This window comes from Corella eumyota, chromosome 5, assembly GCF_963082875.1.
Source record: "Corella eumyota chromosome 5, kaCorEumy4.1, whole genome shotgun sequence".
In the NCBI taxonomy this organism is placed as follows: Eukaryota; Metazoa; Chordata; class Ascidiacea; order Phlebobranchia; family Corellidae; genus Corella; species Corella eumyota.
In genome coordinates, this window is record NC_137494.1 from 12,104,887 (window position 1) to 12,129,612 (window position 24,726).

General features: G+C 28.4%; 6 protein-coding genes across 6 annotated transcripts in view; 5 read left to right on the forward strand and 1 right to left on the reverse strand.

Annotated features, from left to right (window-relative positions):
* Positions 1-62: 62 nt before the first annotated feature.
* LOC145753022 (gap junction Cx32.7 protein-like) lies at positions 63-4,105 on the forward strand. Its single transcript, XM_082569403.1, has 8 exons — positions 63-188; positions 568-681; positions 1,071-1,178; positions 2,771-2,872; positions 2,952-3,109; positions 3,224-3,374; positions 3,432-3,524; positions 3,881-4,105. Exons 1-8 carry the CDS (start codon positions 63-65, stop codon positions 4,103-4,105), a joined length of 1,077 nt encoding a protein of 358 aa, XP_082425529.1.
* Positions 4,106-4,498: 393 nt separating this feature from the next.
* Positions 4,499-5,911, reverse strand: LOC145753506 (uncharacterized). Its single transcript, XM_082569909.1, has one exon. It carries the CDS (start codon positions 5,909-5,911, stop codon positions 4,499-4,501), a length of 1,413 nt encoding a protein of 470 aa, XP_082426035.1.
* Positions 5,912-6,538: 627 nt separating this feature from the next.
* On the forward strand, positions 6,539-7,319 carry LOC145752420 (peptidase inhibitor 16-like). The gene has a single exon (XM_082568706.1). It carries the CDS (start codon positions 6,576-6,578, stop codon positions 7,284-7,286), a length of 711 nt encoding a protein of 236 aa, XP_082424832.1. The 5' UTR covers positions 6,539-6,575; the 3' UTR covers positions 7,287-7,319.
* A 331-nt stretch (positions 7,320-7,650) lies between these two features.
* Positions 7,651-12,430, forward strand: LOC145752515 (uncharacterized). The gene is made up of 9 exons (XM_082568813.1): positions 7,651-7,791; positions 8,237-8,356; positions 8,963-9,073; positions 9,641-9,799; positions 9,879-9,973; positions 10,308-10,506; positions 10,879-11,064; positions 11,159-11,188; positions 11,863-12,430. Exons 1-9 carry the CDS (start codon positions 7,743-7,745, stop codon positions 12,057-12,059), a joined length of 1,146 nt encoding a protein of 381 aa, XP_082424939.1. The 5' UTR covers positions 7,651-7,742; the 3' UTR covers positions 12,060-12,430.
* Positions 12,431-12,821: 391 nt separating this feature from the next.
* LOC145752516 (uncharacterized) lies at positions 12,822-14,374 on the forward strand. Its single transcript, XM_082568815.1, has 4 exons — positions 12,822-12,916; positions 13,269-13,385; positions 13,651-13,749; positions 13,856-14,374. The coding sequence occupies exons 1-4, from the start codon at positions 12,844-12,846 to the stop codon at positions 14,023-14,025; spliced, it is 459 nt and encodes a 152-aa protein (XP_082424941.1). The 5' UTR covers positions 12,822-12,843; the 3' UTR covers positions 14,026-14,374.
* Positions 14,375-14,587: 213 nt separating this feature from the next.
* Positions 14,588-24,726, forward strand: part of LOC145753507 (uncharacterized) — a 71,129-nt gene continuing 60,990 nt past the window's right edge. The window contains exons 1-15 of the mRNA XM_082569910.1: positions 14,588-14,654; positions 15,171-15,287; positions 15,960-16,136; positions 16,379-16,411; positions 16,539-16,691; positions 17,113-17,233; positions 17,553-17,655; positions 17,968-18,069; positions 18,268-18,406; positions 20,999-21,160; positions 21,649-21,900; positions 22,363-22,499; positions 22,961-23,064; positions 23,337-23,445; positions 23,960-24,071. Of these exons, the coding sequence (XP_082426036.1) occupies positions 14,588-14,654; positions 15,171-15,287; positions 15,960-16,136; positions 16,379-16,411; positions 16,539-16,691; positions 17,113-17,233; positions 17,553-17,655; positions 17,968-18,069; positions 18,268-18,406; positions 20,999-21,160; positions 21,649-21,900; positions 22,363-22,499; positions 22,961-23,064; positions 23,337-23,445; positions 23,960-24,071 (1,888 nt within the window). The remainder of the gene's footprint in view (positions 14,655-15,170; positions 15,288-15,959; positions 16,137-16,378; positions 16,412-16,538; positions 16,692-17,112; positions 17,234-17,552; positions 17,656-17,967; positions 18,070-18,267; positions 18,407-20,998; positions 21,161-21,648; positions 21,901-22,362; positions 22,500-22,960; positions 23,065-23,336; positions 23,446-23,959; positions 24,072-24,726) is intronic.

Below are 24,726 nucleotides of genomic sequence, written 5' to 3' on the forward strand. Positions count from 1 at the left end.
TATGAATTTAAAAAAGTTTTATAATGAGAATGTTTTATTTTAGGCAAGTTTAAAATTTCATTATGAGTTGGTCAATGTTAGAGAAATTGTTAAGTGAAGTAGCAACCCATTCAACTTTAATTGGAAAATATTGGTTCTCGTTTTTGTTTGTTTTTCGTGTTATTATTGTTCTAAGCGTTGGAGATAAGGTAAATTTAAGTTGATTTATAAATAAACATTTTTGAGTACACCGGCAGCGTGGTGTAAAGGTCAAAACATTTGGCTTCACTACATGAGGTCCTGGGTTCGATTCCCGTATGCTCTTATCATGTAACGCTCTTAAGTAAAGCGTTATGAACGGCATTAACCCATGCTGACCCAGCACCTAATCAACAGCTTATCTAGCGGATATTTATAATCTATAAGATCCTAAACTGCCAAAGGCAACTCGAGTCTGGGTCGGGGTAACTGTTGTTACTCTATGTTTAGGTCGTAAAGCCGACCTTTGTTATAGTTGAACTCCAAAACTAATGTAACTGTTGCCCTAATGTGTCTTTTTAAATACATAATATTTTCTTATAACTTCAGGTATACAGTGACGAGCAGTCGAAATTTATTTGCAATACTTTGCAGCCAGGATGTGATAACATTTGTTTTAATCAATTTAGTCCAATTTCCCATATTCGATTTTGGGCAATGCAAGTACGTAAAAATCAGTTTATATTAAATACGATTTTTAAAGGTGTTATTTAAATATCAAATTTATTAAAACTTTTTGTAATTTTTTGTGGTATTTACTATGTATTTGAAATCGGATTTAATGACTAATGTCATGTTATAATGTAAAATTGTGTATAAATATTCAATAATTTTTGCATGTTTTAAATTATAATTTTGATTTTGTTATTTTTTTTCAATTTATATTTTTTGTTATTTTTATTAATTGGCGAAAAATTTTAATTTATTTTTATAAATAATATTTAAAATTTATTTAAATTAAGTATTAGCTTTTAAATTGCAAATGTAAATATAATTATATAACATTTTATTTTTAACTTATATTAGTTTTAAAATTTAATTTTTGTTTTAAGATACTTTTAGTCTGCCTACCAAGTATAATTTTTATAGTTTGGGCCATGCATGCTTTAAATATAACAAAAGAAAAACGCGAAAAATTAGAAAAAGATGCGCAACAACAGGTCAATAATAATAATAACTAGATTTATTTGATAAATAAAATATGGTTCGAAAATATTTGATTATTTTTAACATAAATTTTTATAAATAAAAAAAGACATGCATAAACATTAACTAAGAATATTACAAACCTTTGATTTTTAATAAACAAACAAGCATTTATATATATAATACAAACAAAAACTAATATTTAACCCAGTTTTAAGTTGGTGATATTAGGATATAAATTATAGTAAATTTTAAATTCTTAAAATTGATTTTTATTAAATAAACAAGCATTTAAATATGATAAATAAACGAAAATTATTTTTCTAATATGTTTTTTAATTACTTATATTATAAAATACACCATACCAAATTTTTAATGCTTAATGTCGAACTTTAATTTTTAATGAACAAACCAGCATTTAAATATAAAAAACAAACAAGAATTATTTTTTAATTTTTTTTCGAATTATAAATATTATAAGATAAAACCGACCAAAATTTAAAAACCTAATAACAATCTTTAAATTTAAATAAACAAACACCTATTAATTAGTAATTAGTGACAAAAATTAAATTCGTTTTTGAGTTACTAATATCATGATATACAATTGACAAAAATTTAAAAATTAATAACAACCTTTAAATTTTTAATCACTAAACACCCATAATTTATTAATTGGTGATAAAAATTAAAATTTTAATTCATTTTTGAGTTACTAGTATCATGATATACAAATGGCCAAGATTGAAAAAATAATTAACAATTTTTAAATTTTATTAAATAAACACCTATTAATTAGTAATTAGCAATAAAAATTAAAATTTTAATTCATTTTTGAGTTACCAATATCATGATATACAAATGGCCGAGATTTAAAAAATAAATAACAAACTTTAAATTTTATTAAATAAACACCTATTAATTAGTAATTAGTGATAAAATTCAAAATTTTAATTCATTTTTGAGTTACCAATATCATGATAAACAAATGGCTAAGATTTAAAAAATAAATAACAATCTTTAAATTTTAATAAATAAACACCTATTAATTAGTAATTAGTGATAAAAATTAAAATTTTAATTTATTTTTGAGTTAGTCATATCATAATATACAATTGACCAAAATTTAAAAAATTAATAACAATCTTTAAATTTTAATAAACAAACACCTATTAATTAGTAATTAGTGATAATTAAATGTCGTAAATAGGAGGTTTGCGATTCGTTGGGATAATAACAAACATACTAAAATTTTAGAACTTTTTGTTTTAAAGAACAAAAGTTATCGTCTTTCAAAATTCTGACTAGAAAGAATAAAAACAATAATAATAATAATAATAAATACACTGACAATAACAATATGTTTCGAAATCAAAGATTTCGAACCATAATTAAAATATTTAATTCTTTATGTAAATTTTAACATTTAAATTTTTTTTTATATTAACAAAAAAAAGTAAAAATAACTTTAACTAAATCAATTTTAATAACTAACCTAAATAACATTTAAGGAATTTTTTCTATTTAATTAAAAATTGACAATTCCATTTATATACTAAACCTAAAAATATAAAAATTTGTCGTTTCTTTTTTTTATCCTTATAGGATGTAGCAACTGAAACATTGGTGCGTAAAAATGTGCAGTTATTAAATCAGAATTATCCTGAACCACCGCCAAAATACAACGGAATCGAAAAAAAATCACTAGTAAAAATTAACTGATTTAAAATATTTGTGTCGTAGAAAAAATTTTTAATTTCAAGTTATAACTAGCAACACTTTTTAGTCTGTCGGCTGTTTTTCAAAGCGAAAAAAGAAATCCAAATCTTCAAACCAGTCTTCTATGTTATGCGAAAACGTTGCAGTGTCTGAAATAATTCCAATGCATGAGAGTAGTCCTAAAGAACATACAACTCAAATTAAAGAACCTCCAATTTTGGCGGGGTGAAAATTTTGTTTTAGGCATATACCAACTAATGTACCTTTCTTAAGTCAATGGTGCCTTGCTATTCAAATTTTTATGATATTAATATTTTACATTTATTCGTAATATTCAAGGTATATTGTTCATATAATATTCCGAATGGCAATCGAGGCTACCTTTATCTACCTTCAATATGTTTTATTCCGATTTGAAGTACCTGAAATGTACAGGTGTGAAGGCTACCCCTGCCCCATGTCTGTAGAATGCTTTGTATCTAGGCCTATGGTACGTATTTGTAAAATATTATTTTTTGTAAAAAGAATTGAAAATTTGTTTTTTTAGGAGAAAAATATTTTTCTATATTTTATGTATGGGATAGCTTTTGTTTGCTTGTTTATGGATTTTATGGAGTTAAAATATTTTGGAATAAGAAAGGTAAAATGCAGTTTATTTTTGTTATTTTTTTTTTTTTGTCTATATTTTTTTTCTTGATGTGGGAAGGTCGAATGCGCGACCTAAACATGGAGTAAACGTCAGTTACTCAGATCCAGTCTCGAGTTGATTTTGGCAGTTTGGGATATTATATATTATAATTGCTTGAAAAAAAGGCTGCTGATTAAGTGCTGGCTCAGCAGAATTTCGTTTCGTTTATAGCGCCTTAATCAAGGCCTCTAAAGCATAAGATCACTGAGGATCGAACCCAGGACCTCATGTAGTGTAAAAAGTGTTCTGACCAATATTTTTTAAACAGTACATTATTTATTTTAATAAGGTACAAAATTAATTTATAGATGTTACATCTATTACGTCGAAAACATAAAACGGAACCTGACAAATATCTACAAAGCTTCGAGGACCGGTGGCACCGGGATCAGGTGCTGGCAAGTCGTTTTAACATGACCGGGCGTAGATACGGTCTCCGTCGGCACCGGGACATGAGTATTACGGACCCGGAAAGTGGTGGGAACGACTCGACTTTACTTGAAACTTCGGACGATGGAGATGATTTCGAATAATAGTTGTTAATTTAAGACTGCTGTGTTCAAGACCGTGTTATTATAAGTGCAAACAAATTAGCTTTGAATCTTTTAAATTTACACTAGCCTCAACTGTTAATAAATATTTGTTAAAATCCATTTTTAGCCGAAATAAAACTATAGAAGTAGGTATCTTTAAAATAAACAGGTTGAAAAAAAATTTTGCTTATATACTTAATTACAAAGAGAACTAATTTTATAAACGATATTACGCATACTAATTTTATAAATTCAATAAATGTTTAAGCTTCAAATACTCAAAAAAAGGCCTAATTTTTGTTTGTTTTTTATTAAATAAGCCGCATTAAAATTTATAAACTACATGATAAAAATATTAACGTAAACACAGTGAGTTTTAATAAAATACAGTGCTTACATATAACTAAAACGAAATGCTGCTAGAATACTGAATAAAATTAAACTAACATGCAAATATATATTTTGTGCACTTGATGGTTTGACACAAAGATTTTCAGAACATGTATAATTTGAATTCGGGCATTCAGAACATGGTGCACCACTTTTATAGGGTTTTATACTAGCGTAATTCCCACCTGGACCGTAATTACAGACCACCAATTGACCAGTAGGCCCTAATTGGCCGTTAACTACTAAATTACGACATGATGCAACGCCACAGCCGACCGAAAAACTGTCAGCCCAAACCAATTGCTTATAGTGGCTACATATACCAGTACATGCATTGGTAGCATAATTGTAGTTTAATTTTTGTTGGTACCAACTGGTTATTGCCTCTGTTAGAAGTTCAGTTAGATCTTTGTCTGATTCTTCAGCATATATATTCTCCCCAACGTAGTTAAACTCTTCTATGTCACGATTGGTATTAGGTTCGTTTCTACACATTTCTGAATGGCTTTGCGCTAATGTAGCAAGGCCAGTATTCCAGCTTATTCTTTTCATATCTCCTGCAGTAGGTTTTACATTACTGCGAAATTCATTGTGCAGACTAACAGCTACATTTATTTCGTTTTCAGTTAAAACTATCGCCCGTCTTTCTTCGATATTCGGTCTAGTAGATGTTGTTTGACTATATTGGGAAGTAGTAGTGGTCCTTGTGGTAGTTAGCGGGTTGTTCACACATAGATTGTTGGAGCACAATGGATGCGAAACTGGACACTCTGTACATGATGCACCCGTATCATATGGAGCGTAGTTGTTGTAGTTACCACTAGGACCGTAATTGCAAACAACCAGCTGTCCAGTTGGCCATATTTGACCGTTCACGTTTATATCCTTGCATGTAGTAATGCCACAGCCTACAGCATAGGTTTCAGCCCAAACTGACTGCGTATAATGTCCGCAAACCCGACTACAGGCGCCTGTGTAGAAGTTATACTGGTGCTTTTCGTTATCCCAACTCGTAATAGCCTCGTTTAGTATCTCAAGTGGTTCTTTAGCTGGACTAACGATGTAGATATTTTCACCAACTTGGGAAAAACCACCTACTCCGTGTCTACCCGCATTATGCGCTGTAATACATCTTCTTGAATAAGACAAAGCAAGGTTTGCTAGATCGGTATCCCAACTCATTTTCAGCATGTGAGTAGCCGTAGGCTGAACTTGACTTCTGAATTCATTGTGCTTGTTAACAGTGAATTTTATATCAGCATTGGTTAAAAATGTTGCAGTTAATACCGTCCGTTTTATTCTAGTTTGTAATATGGTACCGTTCTTACTATTACTATTACTATACCCCTGGCTTAGGTTAATATGTCTTTGCAATAATACAACTAACAATATAGTTATTTTTGGAAATACTTTCATTTTAAAATCGCTAAATTTTTACACTTAAAAATCGAAGTTAAGGTTACCCTAGTTGAGTTTTTTTTATAATTAATTAAAAAGGGTTAACCCCAAATTTTGAATAAAAACAATAAACAAAACAACATGTTTTGATAACACCACCCACAGATAAAAGGTAAACGTATCTTTTAATTTATGACGTCGTATCCGGGATAGTAATATTACAATTAACAAATAATAGAAAACTATAGTGCGCGTTTTGATGACTCACTTAGTCTATGTATATTGTGCAATTTTGTTATTTTCTTTTGTTATGCTATTACATTAAGGTTAATATAGGTTAAGTTGGCTATATTAATTACAATTTTAAATAACGTAAATTGCACATACAATTTAAAAATATATATATTGACATACTGCATAAAACCAAAAATGTTATATTATATAACGATTTTTCAATGCACGTTTTTATACAAAATTGATTATCAAATATTGTATTGTCTGGGTATAAGTATGCTATAGTGCTTTTGGCAGTACTTAACAATAATTAGTTTAATTCTAACAACACTTGACCGAAAATTTCAATTGTTCATGTAATCAATTCAAAACAGATTTTGCTATACAAAAGTTTTACATTTGACTAAACATTTTGCTATGCAACGTTGTTAAGTTTGGTACAAAAGCAATGCTGTGTGTATATAGTGTGTTGGTTATCAGTTTATTATCTGTAAATGTAATTTCAACGCCAAGTGTTAAAACTTATACGATATTAACCGAAAAAGATAGAAACGTTGCACTAAAAAAGCACAATGAAGCTAGAAGCATTGTCAGCCCATCAGCCAACAACATGCTTAAACTTTCATGGGACGAGGAACTTGCAAAAACTGCTGAAATGTACTCCAGACTGTGCATTTACTCACATAGCGATGACCCAACTACTAGTAAGTTCTCATACGTCGGTGAAAATCTATATGTTAGCATGCCTGAGATTGAAGCTTCAAAGTTTTTGAGCGACGCTGTTGAATTTTGGGACAATGAAAAGTACAATTACACTTTTGATACTAATATATGCGACGATGGTGCTATTTGTGGCCACTACATTCAACTAGCTTGGGATGACACATATAATATGGGCTGTGGAGTTACGACCTGCAATGATATCAGCGTAGCAGGTGAAATTTGGAAAGTCGGGCAGTTGGCTGTTTGCCATTACGGGCCAGGCGGTAACTTAAATAACAGAAGACCTTACGTAAAAGGAGCGTCTTGCCGAGTTTGCCCACGTGACTATTGGTGCGATGACAAGTTATGTACAAGCGCGGGAAAAAACGCAGAGAGTTCAAGTTTCAACTTGTTGGTTTCTATTTTTATTATGCTAATAATATATGTTTCTGTATAACGTACATTAACTGCAAATCAAATTTAAAAAAAAATATTTAATAAATTAATAATCCGTAATGTTATTGTTTTTAAATGGATAAAGATGCTATAATACACACTTAGGCAACTGCCAGTGGTAATAAAACCATATTTGGCAGGAGAACAGTAGTTTTACGAGCTTGTTTGTTGGTAAAACGAAACTCTATTACACCATATGCTATTATTTGCATCACATTTCGTAATTTTATTCTTTTAGCAATGACTAAAACTTCATGTGATGTCTATGCATCTTAATAACAATACAATACCACTTCGTAAGATTGCGCATTTTCCTTCCCACCTAATATTGCAACAACCCACATAATTATACTTAAACTAACGCGATTTTACATAGCTACAGTCTTATTATACCCAATATCATATCGGTATTGTAGTTGTCAAGAAATTTTAAAAGAAATTTAGAACAAAAAATAAGATGAATTTTCGCGTTTATATGTTGTTATTGGGAGTTCATTTGTTTTCAGGTAGGCCTAATACATTATTTAAATATTAAACTACTAAATTTTATTTTTTTAAATTAAAGATATATTGTAAATTTTATGTACGCGTTTTATGAAATTTTATGTACGCGTTTTACGCCAGCGTGGTGTAGTGGCCAGAACACTACCTACACTATACGAGGTCCTGGGTTTGATCCTCAGTTATCTTACGCTGTAGCGCCTCTAAGTATGGCCCTATAAACGGTATAAACTGCTGCTGAGCCAACGCAGGTTAATTATTGGGGAATTATATAATATAGTTTTCTAAACTGCTATTATTCTAGGTTTAGGTTGCGCCTTCAACCTTTCCACATCGAGAATAAAAACATATACAAAAAAAGGAGGCCTTTTTACTATAAATTGGTTATCATAAACTTAGAAAAAATAAACCCATTTGTTAAAAAATGTAATTAAAATGGTATTATTTTAGTTGCTTATGCGAATCTACCTACACCAAATGTGCATTGGTCTATGGATAGAATTGTTAATGACACTCTGCTTCCAGATATTGGCAATATAGAAGAATTTTCAACATCCTTGCAAGGCTACCGTAAGCAAATATTTTTGAAAAAAACGCCATTTTCACATTGCTAAATACTACTTTTGATGCGTTAAAAAATTGCAGTGTTAGCAGAAAATTAGCCTAAAGTTTAAAGCTACGCTTTAGCCTAATGCTGCAAGTGCAACAAATTTTGCCAAAGCATGCGTGACAAAACTTAGTTGCAACGTAAGTTTTATAGTGTTTGAAAGCGCAGTTAAAATACAGCAAGCAATTGTCAGCATTAAAGTTGTGTATCAATTTCAGTTGTAGTGGTTTAAGGTCTCTTTTAAACAATTTAAGACTGTACAGCAAAAGAAACCGTAACAATTACAATATATATATATAATTAATCGTGATTATAAATTAATAAAAATCTATCAAAATGTATATAGTGATTATAAAGTCAAAGCAAGAAAACTTATTTACATATAGGGTTAACACTATAGAGTTATTGAATATATAAGAATCGTAAAAAAAGAATTATTTAACACACAATTATTACAATGTATTCTTAATTAGGTTAATTTATTATGAATATTGCTGTCATAATATAAGTAAGCCTTAGTAATTTAAATGTGGAATTATTTTTTTGAGTCATTTATTCAAATTTTCTAGAAATTTATGAGTGGGCAAATGGTAATTCAATAAACCTCAACGACAAAGAACTACTTTTTCAAAATTCACCCAGAACAAAAGTTTGTTTTAATAATTTCCAGGATTGCGAAAGTAAGTCGTTTAAACAATTCATTTTTTTAAATTTAAATTTATTTATTTTTCATGTAAAAAGGCCGACTTTAAGGTCTAAACTTATATTTTCAATTGTAACTTAGACCCAGTCCTAAGTTACCTTTAGCAGTTAATTAATTTATTTAATGATTAGTTTTTGACTCAGCAAAAGTGTATATCTTGGAAGGTCAACTTCGATGTTGGAAGGTCAACTTAACGACCTAAACATAGAATAACATTAGTTAACCGACCTAGCCTCGAGTTATCTTAGGCAGTTGGGGATATAATTGATTATAATTGCCTGATATTAAAGCTGTTAATTAGGTACTGACTTAGCAGAAGTTTATATCGTTTATTGTGCCTTATTTAAGAGCGCTTCAGCATAAGAGCAGTAGGGATCGAACCCAGGACCTTAATGTAGTGTAGCAAGTGTTCTAACCACTACATCAAGCTGTCGGTATATTCTACGTATAGCCTTTGTCGTCGCCTATTCTATTAACTAATTATAATATTTTAATCCTTAAGCACAATTCAAAAATGTAATTGTACTTCTTAATTTCTAATTAGATGGGTTTAGTTTTTCACTGTGGATAAACCTACATACTTACTCGCAACAGTGTATAGCCAGTAATCAACTCGCATGCGGCCTTTTATCAGCTACTACCGGATTCTCTTTGTACATCAGCGCTGATGATATGTTTGTTGTACAAATCATTCTAAGTGAAGGTAACAAAAAACCATAATAAAGTGTTAATAAAATTAGGCTTTTGTATATTAATATTTAACTAAAGTGATATTTTTCTAGGTGATATATATAGAGCAACGTTGAAAACTTCTAGTATTCAAATAAACACATGGACACATATTACATTAACATGGAGCGAAACAAACTCAATAAAAGTAATTATTTTTTTGATTTTTTACAGTTATCAAGAGCAGAACAGAACTAAACAATTTTACATAATGATTTTAAATTTCAAATAAACTGTCCCACGTTAATTTAACCCTCAGACAGCAAAACTTCTAGACAAAGTCCCATACAAAATCACTTTAAAACACGTTTTTTCTTCTTTTTTTTTAAAGAAACTTTAACAGTTAAGTTGTCTTTAGGTTAGATGGTCTTCAACTTGAATTAACTGTTCCGTTGTTAGCTAAATTTTTAAATGATGGTTCCATCATTTTTTTTTCCCATTTTCTACCCAATTTTACTTAAAATATAAATTTACTTTTGTAGATATATGTAAACGGCTTTGAAGACCTCAACAATTACAAGATTGCACCACATAAAACTACGCAATCTGTTACAGTTTTACCTGGTGTTGAATTTAGATTTGGTGAGACCTTTCATTTAGGTTTTTACCTTGGCAGAACTAGTATGTGGTATGATGCAATATCCGGTGATGACGTGTTGCAGGATTTTAACATGGCTAATGGTTGGTTGCCTTTTATTGTTTTTAAAATATTTAGTTGTTGAGATACTTACATCAAATCTTTAACGTAATAATATAAAAAGCATTTTTTTTTATTTAAATATCTTTAATGTGAAAAGGTCGACTTCACGACCTAAACATATACCAATATCAGTTACCTTGACCCAGTCTCAAGTTGCCTTTTAATTGCCCGATAATTAGGCTGCTGCATATGATTAAGTATTGGCTTAGCAGGATTTTATACCGTTTATAGACCTTACTCAAGGGTCTTTTTAACCAAAATAAATCTTAATATTATATGGCTAACTATATTTATGCCATACGTTTAAAAATGTGTTTCAATTAAAAAATTAATATACATAACTACTTCAACAGTAAGCTTTTCTACAACAACAACTTCAACAACAAAACCCACAACGACAAAATCCACAACAACAAAATCTACAACAACAGAATCAACAACAACAGAATCAACAACAACAAAATCAACAACAACAGAATTAACAACGGCAGAATCTACAACAAGTTATGATCCCTTTACAACAAAAACCACAAACGGAGGTAACAAATAAATATTAAATAATAAAAGTTAATTTTGAACTGTTTTAAATTTAGGTCATATTTTTAACTGACTTTATATTTTGTTTTTTTACAGAAACAACGGTAATAGCGGGTACTAATTCAAGTAAGATTTTTGAAATTTTTAATTTGTTTTAACAAAAAATTTTTAACAACAGACTGCATTAAATACAACCCAAAATTTACTTGTACTTTTTGTTTCTTGCTAATTACTTCTTATACTTTAGTGTTTTAATTTTCTTAAGGACCTTAGCCTAAATTACAAGTGTCGTCCAAAACAAAATTAAAAATTCGATGGTTAATGTAAAACAACAAGTTGCACAATTTAAATTTACTATAGCAAGTTTACAATTTAGTATTTCTTTAATGTGTAAGACTGCCACTACAATTTTATTATAGTGAATAGCAAAACTAGAGCCAATATTGTAAAAATAGACATTCTTATATATATATATTTTTTGTATACACTTTATCCTCGATGTGGGAAAGTCGAACGCGCGACTTAAACATAGAGTAACAACTGTTACTCCGACCCAGTCTCGAGTTGCCTTTAGCAGTTTGGGATATTATAGATTATAATTGCCCGGTATTTATGCTGCTGATTAAGTGCTGGCTCAGCAGGAGTTCATACCGTTTATAACGCCTTACTCAAGGGCGCTACAGCATGAGAGCAGTTGGGATTAAACCTACGACCCCATGGTGGCGTAGCAAGTGTTCTTACCACTACACTACGCTGCCGGATAAAGTATATATAAGTTTAAAATCAATTTTATTTTTTAGATTCCTGGATTTGGGTTGTAGTCGGAGTTTGTATTGTGTTACTTCTGCTTATATTTCTCGTGGTGTTATTGCTTGTTAGAAGAAGACACAGGGAAAACTCGTCCGGTATTTTCCAGCCGGTCAGCCAGGCACAACTTATGTCTTCGTCTAGTAACAAATCATTTACAACTACTGAAGGCCATGCTGATATGATTTAGAAAGCTTTGTAATGCAAATTGCGTAATCATTACTGTTAAATCTAAAAATTTAATTGAAAAGAGACTATAACTGAATATCAATATTACCAAAAGTGATACGATTAAATCTGCTATGTGAAATGCAATTTAACTTTTAAAAAAATTGGAACTAAATTTCGGTAAATGTCGCTTTCGAAACTTGGGATTTGGGAAAAATTTTAAATAATACTAATGGGTTACGATAACATAAGCATATATCATTGCAATGGTATTAAAACTGTATCTTATGATAAATTTTATATTATTAAAGCTTGCTATTAAAATTGTAACAAATCCATATATATGATTAATAGTGAAATCACATATATAAATAAAACAAAAGGTTTTTTCAAGTTCGCACAATAGATTTCAACAGTAGTATGAAATCCGATATATGTTACAACACACAACATTGCCTTTTATGTAAAGCTTTATAAATAGAAAAATTTCATCTTGAAAATAAATAAAGTTATTAATATAAAACAATGTTAATATCCAAAAAATGAACATTTTTTACAAATAAAATTATATTTAATTATTTTTTAAACCGTTCATTTTAAATATATAGCAATTTAAAACAATGTCTAATCGAAACCGGAACATTGTGTTTTTTTGTTTGGAATTTGTGTAACTTGGATTGCACTAGCCTGTGTACCGCCAGGGACTATTTAAAAAAATTGTTTCCCCTAATTTTTTTTGATATTTCTTTGTGTTTTATATTGATTTAAGTTGTGTTAAATAAAATTCATTTAAAAACGTTTAAAAGATGTTCAAAAATTGCAAGACTGAATTCAATTTATTTGTCTGTATTATGCTTTGTAGAATAGAAATATCTAAAGGTATTTAATATTTTTAATTTATTTTTATTTTTTATAAAAACTATAATTGTAAGGGTATATGCCATTTAATATAGTTATCACATTCAACTCGGTGTTCAGTGATAGCTTGAACTAGTCTTACTTGCATATTTTTTTCAATAAAATAGTTTACTTTAATTTATAAAAAAATATATGAAAAATATCTTTTTCTTTTGGGTTTTAAGTTAGGTGGCGAAGAGAACCAATAACGGGGTCAGGTTACAGTTATTGGACAAAAGCACTTTCTCTTTAAAAACATATCTTCCGTTTAAAAAACAAATAATTCTTTTTAATAAATATAAAACCTTTAACATTTAAGTTTTTTATGTTTTAGTTGCCTATGCGAAAATAAATCGATTCGACGCAAGACCATTGAACATTCTTCAATATAACACCTCAAATTCAAATAATTGTGATAAAAGAATATATTCAACACCAATAAATAGCTTAGGTAAAAAAGTTTAGCTGATTGTGCGTTTGTTAAGGCTTTTGACTTCACTACACCAAGTCTAAGGCTAAATGCTGCATCCGACACTTGTTTATGAAGACTTTAATAGGCAGCAGTTTAATATTAAATTACTATGAATTATGATATTTTAAACTGGCAATTACAATCCAACTCTGAAACCACATGTTAAAAAATATTTGCTATAACTTGGAAAGTACTCAAAAAAGTTTAAAAAAATTAAAGTTTAACTTATTTAAATTATCTACAGAGACAATAAATCGTGTTACCAACGATGAATCAAAGATTAATATGTTTGAAAATGTACACTGGTCAAACATTTGCCAAAATTATTTTCAAAATTGCGAAGGTAGTTTTATAAAAATATAAATTTTAATTATTTAAAAAATATTGATAAATTTCTTTTTATATCTTACACTTTAAAAATAAAATATTAAAACATAAAACTTATACAGCTGGATTTTCGTATTCAACATCTTTAATTTCACCATGTTCTGCTGGACAATGTACAGTTACTAATAAAAACAATGATAAACCTAATCCTAATGACTTTTCGAAGTATTTAAACATGAATAATTTTCTTAACTTGCTAACAGTTGTTTGGCTTATTTGCAATTTAACATAAACGGCCAATACACATTAGTGTATTTTAAGAAGGTTAATGCAGCATTGTTTCATTGCTTAAATTTTGTATTTTTTTAAAAATCATTTTTAAAAATCTTTATTTATTTTTTTTTATTTTTACATGTTATAAATTAAACCCAATGTTTCTCTAAATATATTCAATTTACTTTTATTTTAGTTGACCTACTAGTCATTGTACCCGTGATAAAAATATAAGCTTATGTTGTACTAGTAGCTAAAAATAAAATAAGGGGACCTTTTTCAAAAGTTACAATTTAAAAGCGTAGAAACTAAGTATTTTGCTTTGCAATAAATTTAATCATAAATTGCAATTTTTGTAAATATTTTATTGCTTTATTTAACTATTCAAGAAATAGCTTTGTAGAAATTATTATTGTTTCTATGCTGATGTCACGCATTAAAGCTTAAATTTGTCATAACTTTAATTTTGTCGTCTGTTATGAAAATTTACATCGAATCTTAAAGGTTTAAATAAAACACGTGTTTTTAATGTAAAATCATGTCATTTTGAATTAATATGTTGAAAAATATTTACCCTAAACATGAAAGCTAGTCAGAAATTTACGTGGACAGTTCTGGTGACTGTTTTTTGTATTGCAATTGTAAAAAGTAAGTGCGATTTGTAAATTTTTTTTTCTCTATTATTATCTGGTTTCGGTTTATAAACCCTTTTACTTTTGATGTATATTTCTAATAACTTTTAAAGTACAAGTATAATTTCATGTAATAAAAGATTGTAACCAAAATTTAAATTGTGTTTTTTTAACAAGCAATTTCAAGTATATTGTAACAAAATTTTTTACAGTATTATGACCTACTGATAATTTTTTTTTTTAACCTGTCAGTCCTTATTTACTTCGAAGTTTAGGATATTACTGATCTTACAATATTTTTTGTTTATTAGCTTATCTATTTAAAAATATTATTGTCTTTTTACAATTAGAATAAGTATTTTTTAGCATGTTACATAGGGTCGAATGAAAAACATGCAAGCACTTCATTTTAACTCTTACACGCTTAAGGTTTTGTCAAAATTGCCCTCATTTTAGATATAAATCATGTCACAGTTAAAAAAGGCGCTGTGTACTTCTGGTTACAATTTGTATTAATCCTTTTTTTATTAAGGTGAACCAGAATGTGCTGATTATTTGATGGAAGATGTTTGTTTGGGTTATGTAGAATGGGGAAAATGTTATCTCCATGAGGCCCAATTATCTTGTAGACTGACTTGCAGTGTTTGTGGTTAGTTGATGTGTTATTTTAATTAAAAATTTTATTAGGTATATTAAAAAACTTTTTTAACTTTAAATTGTAGGAAATCGTGTTAGAAACTAAATATATAAAATGATGTCATTTTAGGGCTAATTTTTAAGCGTGTTGCTATATAATACATTACTCCATTAATTTATTCTACAATAATTAATTTTGGATTACTAAAAAAAATTAACTGATTGTATAGATATATGTTTTTATTAATTTATTAGTGTTGACATTTTATATCTAACCATAGGGAGCCTAACCATAGGGTACATTAGGCTGAATAATTAAAGAATAATAGAGTGACCTTAGTCATAATTTATTAATATGACAATTTTTATATTTTTATATTTATGTGGAGAGGATGACTCTAAGACCTAAACATGGAGTAGCGTCAGTTACCCTGTCCTAGTCTAAAGCTGGGAGTTTGAAATATTATAGATTATATTTGCCCTATAATTAAAAGCTGCTAGTTATGTGTTGGCTTAGCAAGAGTCTATACTGTTTATATCGCATGAAAGCAGTGGGATCGAACCCAGGACCTCATGTACTGATGCTAAGTGTTTTAACTACTACACCATGCTGCCGGTTATTATTTTTACCTAGTTTCTTCTATTCTTTTTAAATTAAATATAAAAATTTGAAATTGTATTTTAGCATTAGGCTGGTCATCATGGTCAAATTGGGACAGTTGTACACAGCTTTGTGGTGGCCAACAAAATCGAGCTAGATTTTGTAAGAGTTCGGCAGCTAACTGTCCGGGTGAGGACACCCAGACACAATCTTGTAGCGACCCTGCCACTAATTGTACTACAACCCCTGCTCCGACAACAGGTAAAAACTGTAAACAATTTTTTTTTTAATTATGAAAAAATTTAAATATTTGTCTGTTATAATTTACCAGCACACCACAAATGGCTCTTTTTTATTTTGTAACACTAAAAATTAAACAAACAATATACATATATTTTGGTCCACCAAGCCCCATTGTATATATAAAAATTGGTTTAGTAACATTTTTATAATAGGCTATAAGTTTTTTCCTTTTTGTTAAATATATTTTTGGTTATTTTTAGAGGTTACTACAGAAGGCCTTGCCAGTGATGAAGGTATATTTTAACTATATACATTAAAATATTAAAAATAACTAAACAGTAATTTGTGTTTATTAATAACTTTTATTAATTTTAATATTTTTTCAAAATTTTCTAAAAATAAAAAAAAAAATTATTTTAGGATCCCCATGTGAACTTAATGAGTTTGAATGCAGTAATGAAGATGAAATAGAATGTATAGATAGCTCTAAAGTATGTGATGGGTTTGAAGACTGTTTGCAAGGAAGTGATGAGGAATTAGTTAACTGTCCATACGCTGGAGGATCTAATGACAGTAAATAATTTATATCATTTAAATAAAAAAATATTTAATATAAATAATGTGTTTTAATACATGAGGTTCTGAGTTTGATTCTTGCTGTTTCCATGTTGTATTACCTTTCAGTAAAGATCCATTAACAGAAGTAACTTTTTATATTTGGCAAAAGAATTAATAATATTAAAATTTAACTAAAGACTGTGTTGAGGTACCTTATGTTACTCTTATGTTTTGGCTGTGCCTTCCCGCATTTAGATTATATATAAAAATGTAACCTTAAATTGTACAATAACTAAAAAATATTGTAAATTTATTTATTTTTTTAGGATATTAAATTGAACACAGTGCATTAAATATCATACAATATTATTTATATTTAGACTATGAACAAACCAAAATTGGGTTGCTTTAAAATTTATTAATTTTTTTTTTTTAGCATTCATGATAAAGAATGAGTACAAACAGGCTTGCATAGAAGTGATAACTGAAGACCCCAAGGGACCGGTAAATGGGGTAAGGGGGTACAGAAGGTGTCCTAGTGAACTTAACCCCCAAAGGTAAGTTTTTAGATAATTAAAACGCTGCGGGTTTTATTTTTAAATTATTCTGTCGTTTTTTTTAAATTAACATAATCATATATTGATTAATTATTTTAAGATTAAATTCGCAAAAATCACAAAATCAAAATGTTTATTAATTGGTGGGTTCATAGGTTACCATGTATTAGTCACAATGTTTTTATTTAATGAGGTAAAAAGAAATGTACAAAGCTAGGTTAGAGTAACAATTGTTACTCTCTGTTAAGGCCATAAATTATCCTTTTTATATTGTAGATAAATCATTAAAAGTGCCTGATTAAATTTTTATTTTTTTCAGAAATTTATTTATGTGGCGTTGGTGGCAATCTTTTCACCTAATAAATCTTGAAACTGGAAGATGTTTGGAAGTTCAAAACCCGGCTGCGGCAACTGCACCAAAGGTTTATACATAAAAAAAAAATTATTAATATGGTTACCCTGTCATCTATATATAATGGTGCTTATATATTTATAGCCCTTCAAATTTTTAATTTATATTTGTGCAAAACAAATAAAACTGCCATTTGTGGTGTGCGGAAAAAATCATTATTGACAAATATTGGTTGTGAGTTGCGATCATATCACGACAATTAAAATACCGCTAATAGGGCAGGCTAATAACTAGTAATATATAATTAAATCATGTGTAATATTTATTAACTATGACATTGTATTTTTTTGATTTTCATTGTATATAACATTTATTTTTTTAGTTAACTTCAAGACCATGCAAGGCCTCAAGCGTTAACCAAAAGTTTGTCTGTGATGATAAAAACAGTAGTAACTTGCTTGTTAAGTTAAGAAAAATTACAGAGGTATTTTAACAAATAGGTTATTTAAATTAAAAATTTAAACCTTTTTATGATTTACAAAAAAAAACTTTTTTTAAGCAAAATTTTTTATTTTATTCCTAACTGTGTAAATACAAATGCAAATGTTACAAAAAATTTAATTAAAATTATTTTTTGGCAAATTTTTTGTTAAAAAATTAAACTATAAAATTTTTATTTTAGGAGACCGCACCAAGGTATATAAGTTTAGGTGAAGACGAAACTGGATGGCCATTAGTGTTATCAGCAAACCATACGGGGTACGATAAATATTGGAATAAGGGATCCTATGAACCCCCTGAGACTATATGTAAATCACAAGGTAATGCTTTTAATATTTATTCCAGTAATTTTTAAATTAATACATTGCAATATTTGACCATACTGGATAAAATCAATGCATTTTTTTAGGCAATGTGTAATGTGTAGAATTCTACATGCCAGCAGTGGGAATTTAACCTGAAACCTTTAGATTAAAAAAGACATAATAAATATTAATATTAAATTTGCTTTCACCTTATTTAAACTAAATTTGGTGTTTATTTACCATGTTTACAAAATATTGGTTAAAAATAATGATTAGCTTACTATTATTAACCATTTTAACAGCGTATTGGTCAAAAAATTACCATTACTATTTACTAACCATTTTCAAAGTATATTGGTCAAAAATCACCATTACTATTTATTAACCATGTTCACAATATATTGGTTAAAAATCACCATTACTATTTATTAGCCATGTTCACAATATATTGGTTAAAAATCACCATTACTATTTATTAGCCATGTACACAATATATTGGTTAAAAATCACCATTACTATTTATTAACCATGTTCACAATATATTGGTTAAAAATCACCATTACTATTTATTAGCCATGTACACAATATATTGGTTAAAAATCACCATTACTATTTATTAACCATGTTCACAATATATTGGTTAAAAATCACCATTACTATTTATTAGCCATGTACACAATATATTGGTTAAAAATCACCATTACTATTTATTAACCATGTTCACAATATATTGGTTAAAAATCACCATTACTATTTATTAGCCATGTACACAATATATTGGTTAAAAATCACCATTACTATTTATTAGCCATGTACACAATATATTGGTTAAAAATCACTATTACTATTTATTAACCATGTTCACAATATATTGGTTAAAAATCACCATTACTATTTATTAACCATGTTCACAATATATTGGTTAAAAATCACCATTACTATTTATTAACCATGTTCACAATATATTGGTTAAAAATCACCATTACTATTTATTAGCCATGTACACAATATATTGGTTAAAAAAATCACCATTACTATTTATTAACCATGTTCACAATATATTGGTTAAAAAAATCACCATTACTATTTATTAACCATGTTTACAATATATTGGTTAAAAAAATCACCATTACTATTTATTAACCATGTTCACAATATATTGGTTAAAAAAATCACCATTACTATTTATTAACCATGTTTACAATATATTGGTTAAAAAAATCACCATTACTATTTATTAACCATGTTTACAATATACTGGTTAAAAAAATCACCATTACTATTTATTAACCATGTACACAATATATTGGTCAAAAATCACCATTACTATTTATTAACCATGTTCACAATATATTGGTTAAAAATCACCATTACTATTTATTAACCATGTTCACAATATATTGGTTAAAAATCACCATTACTATTTATTAGCCATGTACACAATATATTGGTTAAAAATCACCATTACTATTTATTAGCCATGTTCACAATATATTGGTTAAAAATCACCATTACTATTTATTAACCATGTTCACAATATATTGGTTAAAAAAATCACCATTACTATTTATTAACCATGTTCACAATATATTGGTTAAAAAAATCACTATTACTATTTATTAACCATGTTTACAATATATTGGTTAAAAAAATCACCATTACTATTTATTAACCATGTTTACAATATACTGGTTAAAAAAATCACCATTACTATTTATTAACCATGTACACAATATATTGGTTAAAAATCACCATTACTATTTATTAACCATGTTCACAATATATTGGTTAAAAAAATCACCATTACTATTTATTAACCATGTTCACAATATATTGGTTAAAAAAATCACCATTACTATTTATTAACCATGTTTACAATATATTGGTTAAAAAAATCACCATAACTATTTATTAACCATGTTCACAATATATTGGTTAAAAATCACCATTACTATTTATTAACCATGTTTACAATATATTGGTTAAAAAAATCACCATAACTATTTATTAACCATGTTTACAATATATTGGTTAAAAAAATCACCATAACTATTTATTAACCATGTTTACAATATACTGGTTAAAAAAATCACCATAACTATTTAGTAGCCATTTTCACAATATACTGGTTAAAAAAATCACCATTACTATTTATTAACCATGTTCACAATATATTGGTTAAAAATCACCATTACTATTTATTAACCATGTTTACAATATATTGGTTAAAAAAATCACCATAACTATTTATTAGCCATTTTCACAATATACTGGTTAAAAAAATCACCATTACTATTTATTAACCATTTTCACAATATACTGATTAAAAAAATCACCATTACTATTTATAAACCAATTTTACAGTGTATTGGTTTAAAAAAATCACCATTACTATTTATTAACCATGTTTACAGTGTATTGGTTTAAAAAAATTACCATTACCATTTTTAACAATGTTTATAGTATATTGGTCAAAAAAATAACCAATACTATTTATTAACCATGTTAACAGTGTCTTAGTCGAAAAATTTACCAAAACCATTTAAAACCATTTTTACAGTGTATTGGCCAAAAAAACACCATTAATATTATTAACCATTTTTATAGTATATTGGTCTGACTGGTCCTCATGGAGTGATTGTTCACAGACATGTGTAGGTGGGAGAAAATCACATACAAGACAATGTGTTGGAGGTCCTGACAGTATTCCTCCGTGTAGTGGACCTAATAATGAAGATCAACCTTGCAATGGAAATATAGCTTGTGCCAGTAAGTACTTAATTATTCTTTTTCAATTGTTAAAAGCTGACTTTATGTTTTTTGTTTTTATATAAATTTTTATCCTCGATGGGAAAGGTCAACTTCATGACCTAAACATAAAGCAACATCAGGTACTCGACCCAGTCTCGAGTTGCGTTGGCAGTTTTAGATATTATAAAATATAATTAAAAATTAGGCCCGAAAATTAGGCTGCTAAACAAGTGTTGGCTCATCAGGAGTCAGTTTATAGCGTAGGCAGTTTATAGCGCCATACTAAAAATTGCTACAGGATGAGAGCAGTGGGGATCAAACCCAGGACCTAATATAGTAAAGTCAAGTGTTCTGACCACTGCTAGAACTAACTCTATTAATATGTAACCTATTAATCTGCTTGCCCTTACTCTGGGCATTTTAAAGATAACAGATGCTGAATCAAAATGACATACATTAGACAGTAAAATTGACCTTTTTACATTTAAAAATTTTTTTTTTTTTAGAAATTGGCCCTGGTTACCCCAACAGCAACTGTCCTTCATTATGGGTTACTCACGATAACGCTCAAGCTGATAACATAGACAAACCATTAGATCCTGCATGTTACCGGTTGTTTAAACTTAATAAAAATCACTCAGAAGCAAAGGAACATTGTATAAAACACGGCTCGTATTTAGCTTCTGTTAAAAACAAAGAAGCAAATGATTTTGTGGTTAGTTTGTTAGATGCTGATATCACTGACAATGTGTATATAGGTAAGTATAAAAAATTGTATTTAAATATAATAAAAAAAGTTAAAATATATAGTATTGAATAAAAAGAATTTTTGAATTACGAAAAAAATTTTAAAATTTTTAGAATTGAACTTAGACTTGAACTTGACTAAGATTAAGTAGAGCTAGAATTTTAAAATGTAATCAGAGGGATTTAAATTTAGAACCTTATTTTCTCATTTGTGGTATGGCCTATAAATTAAAAAAAACTTTTAAAATTCGATGTTAAAATTGTAATCAGTGGGAATCAAACTCCAAACCTCATTTCTTTATTATTGTTACAATTTTTTTTACCAAAAATGTATATAATTTAAAATAATTTTTAAAATCTAACATTTGAAACTGTAAGCGGTGGGAATCAAACTCCAAACCTCTTTTTCTCTTTTTTAATGTACCAAAATGTTTTTTTTAGTAAATTTAACTTAAAAAAAACTTTTATTATAGGTATTGAAGAGAATTTCTATAGCGTACCTGTACAAGGTCACCACTTGAGATATGACTTTGATAACACCCCTGTTGGGAACTTTAAACCATGGAAAGTTGACTGTGTGTTGGGGGAGGGGTACGACTATATGGGAATGGTAAGATAAATAAATCAAATTTTTTTTGTTTATTAAATTTTAATTGATACCTAATATCATAAAATTAACTGTTTTTAAACTATGTTTTAGTTTTAAATTGTTCTTTTTAGTTTTTAAACTTTGATATAGTGTAGTATTTGTTGCCCTGACCCAATGTTGAGTTGCTATTAGCAGTTTGGGATATTATAGAATACAATTGCCCAATAATTAAGTCGCAAATGTTGGCTCAGCGGAAGTTTATGTTGTTTACCTTATCTAAGAGGCTACAGCAAAAAAGTAATGGAATTTAAACCTAAGATTCTGTACTAGTTTGCACTAATTATAACACCTTGCTGGCTTACATAAGGGTACTACAGCATGAAAGCAGTGAGTATTAAACCCAGGACCTAATGTAGTTAAACCACACCATAACCCTAATTTATTGTGCTTATCATAAAATATTTTTTTTAAACAATAAATAGATAGAAGAAACATGGGAAGGGATAACATGTCAACCTTGGAATGAGAATACACCTCATATCGTTAAGTTTAAACCTCATGGAGATATAGATCATAATTATTGCAGGTATAATATCAATTTTTTGTTGTAAAAATGATAATAAAAAAGAGTTTAAATTTTATAAAGCATATAGGTTAATTTTTTTTAATAAAAATTTTTTTTTTTAAATACTTGGAATAAATTTTAAATACCATTTCTACAATTCTCAACTTAAGACTGCAAGTTAGATTCCTAATAAAGTATACTTTTTTTCTAAAGCTTAAAAGATTTAACATGCATTCCCACCAAGCAAAAAATAATCTAAGTCTTTTTTTATAATTTTACATTATTTTTTTTAGAAATCCAAACTTGGACCCAAAGGGACCTTGGTGTTACACCGTAGATGAGACGGTAGAAAGAGATTATTGTGAGATTCCCCAGTGCACTGAAATTGCCCAAACTTATAAAGTTAATATATTTACGATGACAAAGCTATTTAAAAATGGCTAACATCCTTAAAATATTTTTAAATGTGTTTTTGTATTTATTTATTCTTGAATATGAAAGGTCGATTTTACAGCTTGAACAATAAGTAACATTTGCTACTCTAAACTAGTCTGTAGTTGATTTTTGCAGTTTAGGGCATTATTGTTTATAATTGCTTTAAAATTATCATATCTACTTGTTTTTTGTCTCAGCAGAAACTTATAGGCCACTGTTTATAAGGCCTTACTTAGAGGCCCATACAGAAAGAAGACATTGGAAATCACACTTAGAATTTTATGTATTGAAGTTAAGTTTTCCAACCACTACACTATCCCTTTAGTTTTTGTCACCCTTATTCAGTCTTAAGACCTGTTATTAGTTTTAAATATTATTATATTTGTGCGTTTGTGTAATTATTTTAAATAACTAGTTACAGAGCATTTTTCAAAATCTCATTTAAAATTTTTTTTAAAGTTTTTTAATTATTTTTTTTTAGTTATCAGATATTTCTGCATTTCGACTTGGCTACCAATGTGTCGATGCACTTGGAAATTATGTTGATAAATATTCTTTTTTAGCCGGAGTTTCAAATTCTTTAATTAAAACAGGTACGTGTTCAAAAAATAATTTAAAACTAAGTTATTTTTATTTTTTTGGTACTACATGGTTATGTTTTTTGTTTCTTTTTTATTTTTTTACTGTTGTCATATTATATTTTTATTGTTGTTTATAGTATATTTTTTATTTCAAATCACATTACCAGATAGTTTTTTTTATTTTATTGTGCTAGAGTGTACTGTTTGGGCTCGTTTTAAAATAGTCGCTGGCCTTAAGGGTGTATAGTGTTGCATTGGTGGGTCTCAAACCCAAAATCCTTTGGCTTGTAGTCGGCTATCATATTTAGTATACCACACTACCAGACTATTTTCAGCTCGCATAATAGTGTAATGGTTAGCACATTTGGCTTTGCTACATGAGGTCCTGGGTTTAATTCTTACTGCTTCCATATGTAGTGCCCCTAGGTAAGGCGCAATAAAATCATTTAGCAGATTATTATTTTTTTTGTTTATATCTTTATCCTCGATGTGGGATGTGAAGTGCGCAACCTAAACAAAGAGTACCATTAGTTACTTCGACCCAGTCTTGAGTTGCCTTTAGCAGGAGTTTGTACCTTTTATATTGCTTTACTCAAGGGCGCTACAGTACGAGAGCAGTGGGTATTGAACCAACAACCCCATGGTGGTGTAGCAAGTGTTCTTACCA

Bases quoted from the DNA above. Each gene is read 5' to 3' on its own strand.
- LOC145753022 (XM_082569403.1), top strand. From the start codon at position 63: ATGAGTTGGTCAATGTTAGAGAAATTGTTAAGTGAAGTAGCAACCCAT. The intron at 189-567 runs GTAAATTTAAGT...TTATAACTTCAG, and splicing joins TTCTAAGCGTTGGAGATAAG to GTATACAGTGACGAGCAGTC. The intron at 2,873-2,951 runs GTAAAAATTAAC...AACACTTTTTAG, and splicing joins GAATCGAAAAAAAATCACTA to TCTGTCGGCTGTTTTTCAAA.
- LOC145753506 (XM_082569909.1), bottom strand. From the start codon at position 5,911: ATGAAAGTATTTCCAAAAATAACTATATTGTTAGTTGTATTATTGCAA.
- LOC145752515 (XM_082568813.1), top strand. From the start codon at position 7,743: ATGAATTTTCGCGTTTATATGTTGTTATTGGGAGTTCATTTGTTTTCA. The intron at 9,974-10,307 runs GTAATTATTTTT...TTACTTTTGTAG, and splicing joins GCGAAACAAACTCAATAAAA to ATATATGTAAACGGCTTTGA. The intron at 11,065-11,158 runs GTAACAAATAAA...GTTTTTTTACAG, and splicing joins AACAAAAACCACAAACGGAG to AAACAACGGTAATAGCGGGT.
- LOC145752420 (XM_082568706.1), top strand. From the start codon at position 6,576: ATGCTGTGTGTATATAGTGTGTTGGTTATCAGTTTATTATCTGTAAAT.
- LOC145752516 (XM_082568815.1), top strand. From the start codon at position 12,844: ATGTTCAAAAATTGCAAGACTGAATTCAATTTATTTGTCTGTATTATG. The intron at 12,917-13,268 runs GTATTTAATATT...TTTATGTTTTAG, and splicing joins TAGAATAGAAATATCTAAAG to TTGCCTATGCGAAAATAAAT. The intron at 13,386-13,650 runs GTAAAAAAGTTT...AATTATCTACAG, and splicing joins AACACCAATAAATAGCTTAG to AGACAATAAATCGTGTTACC.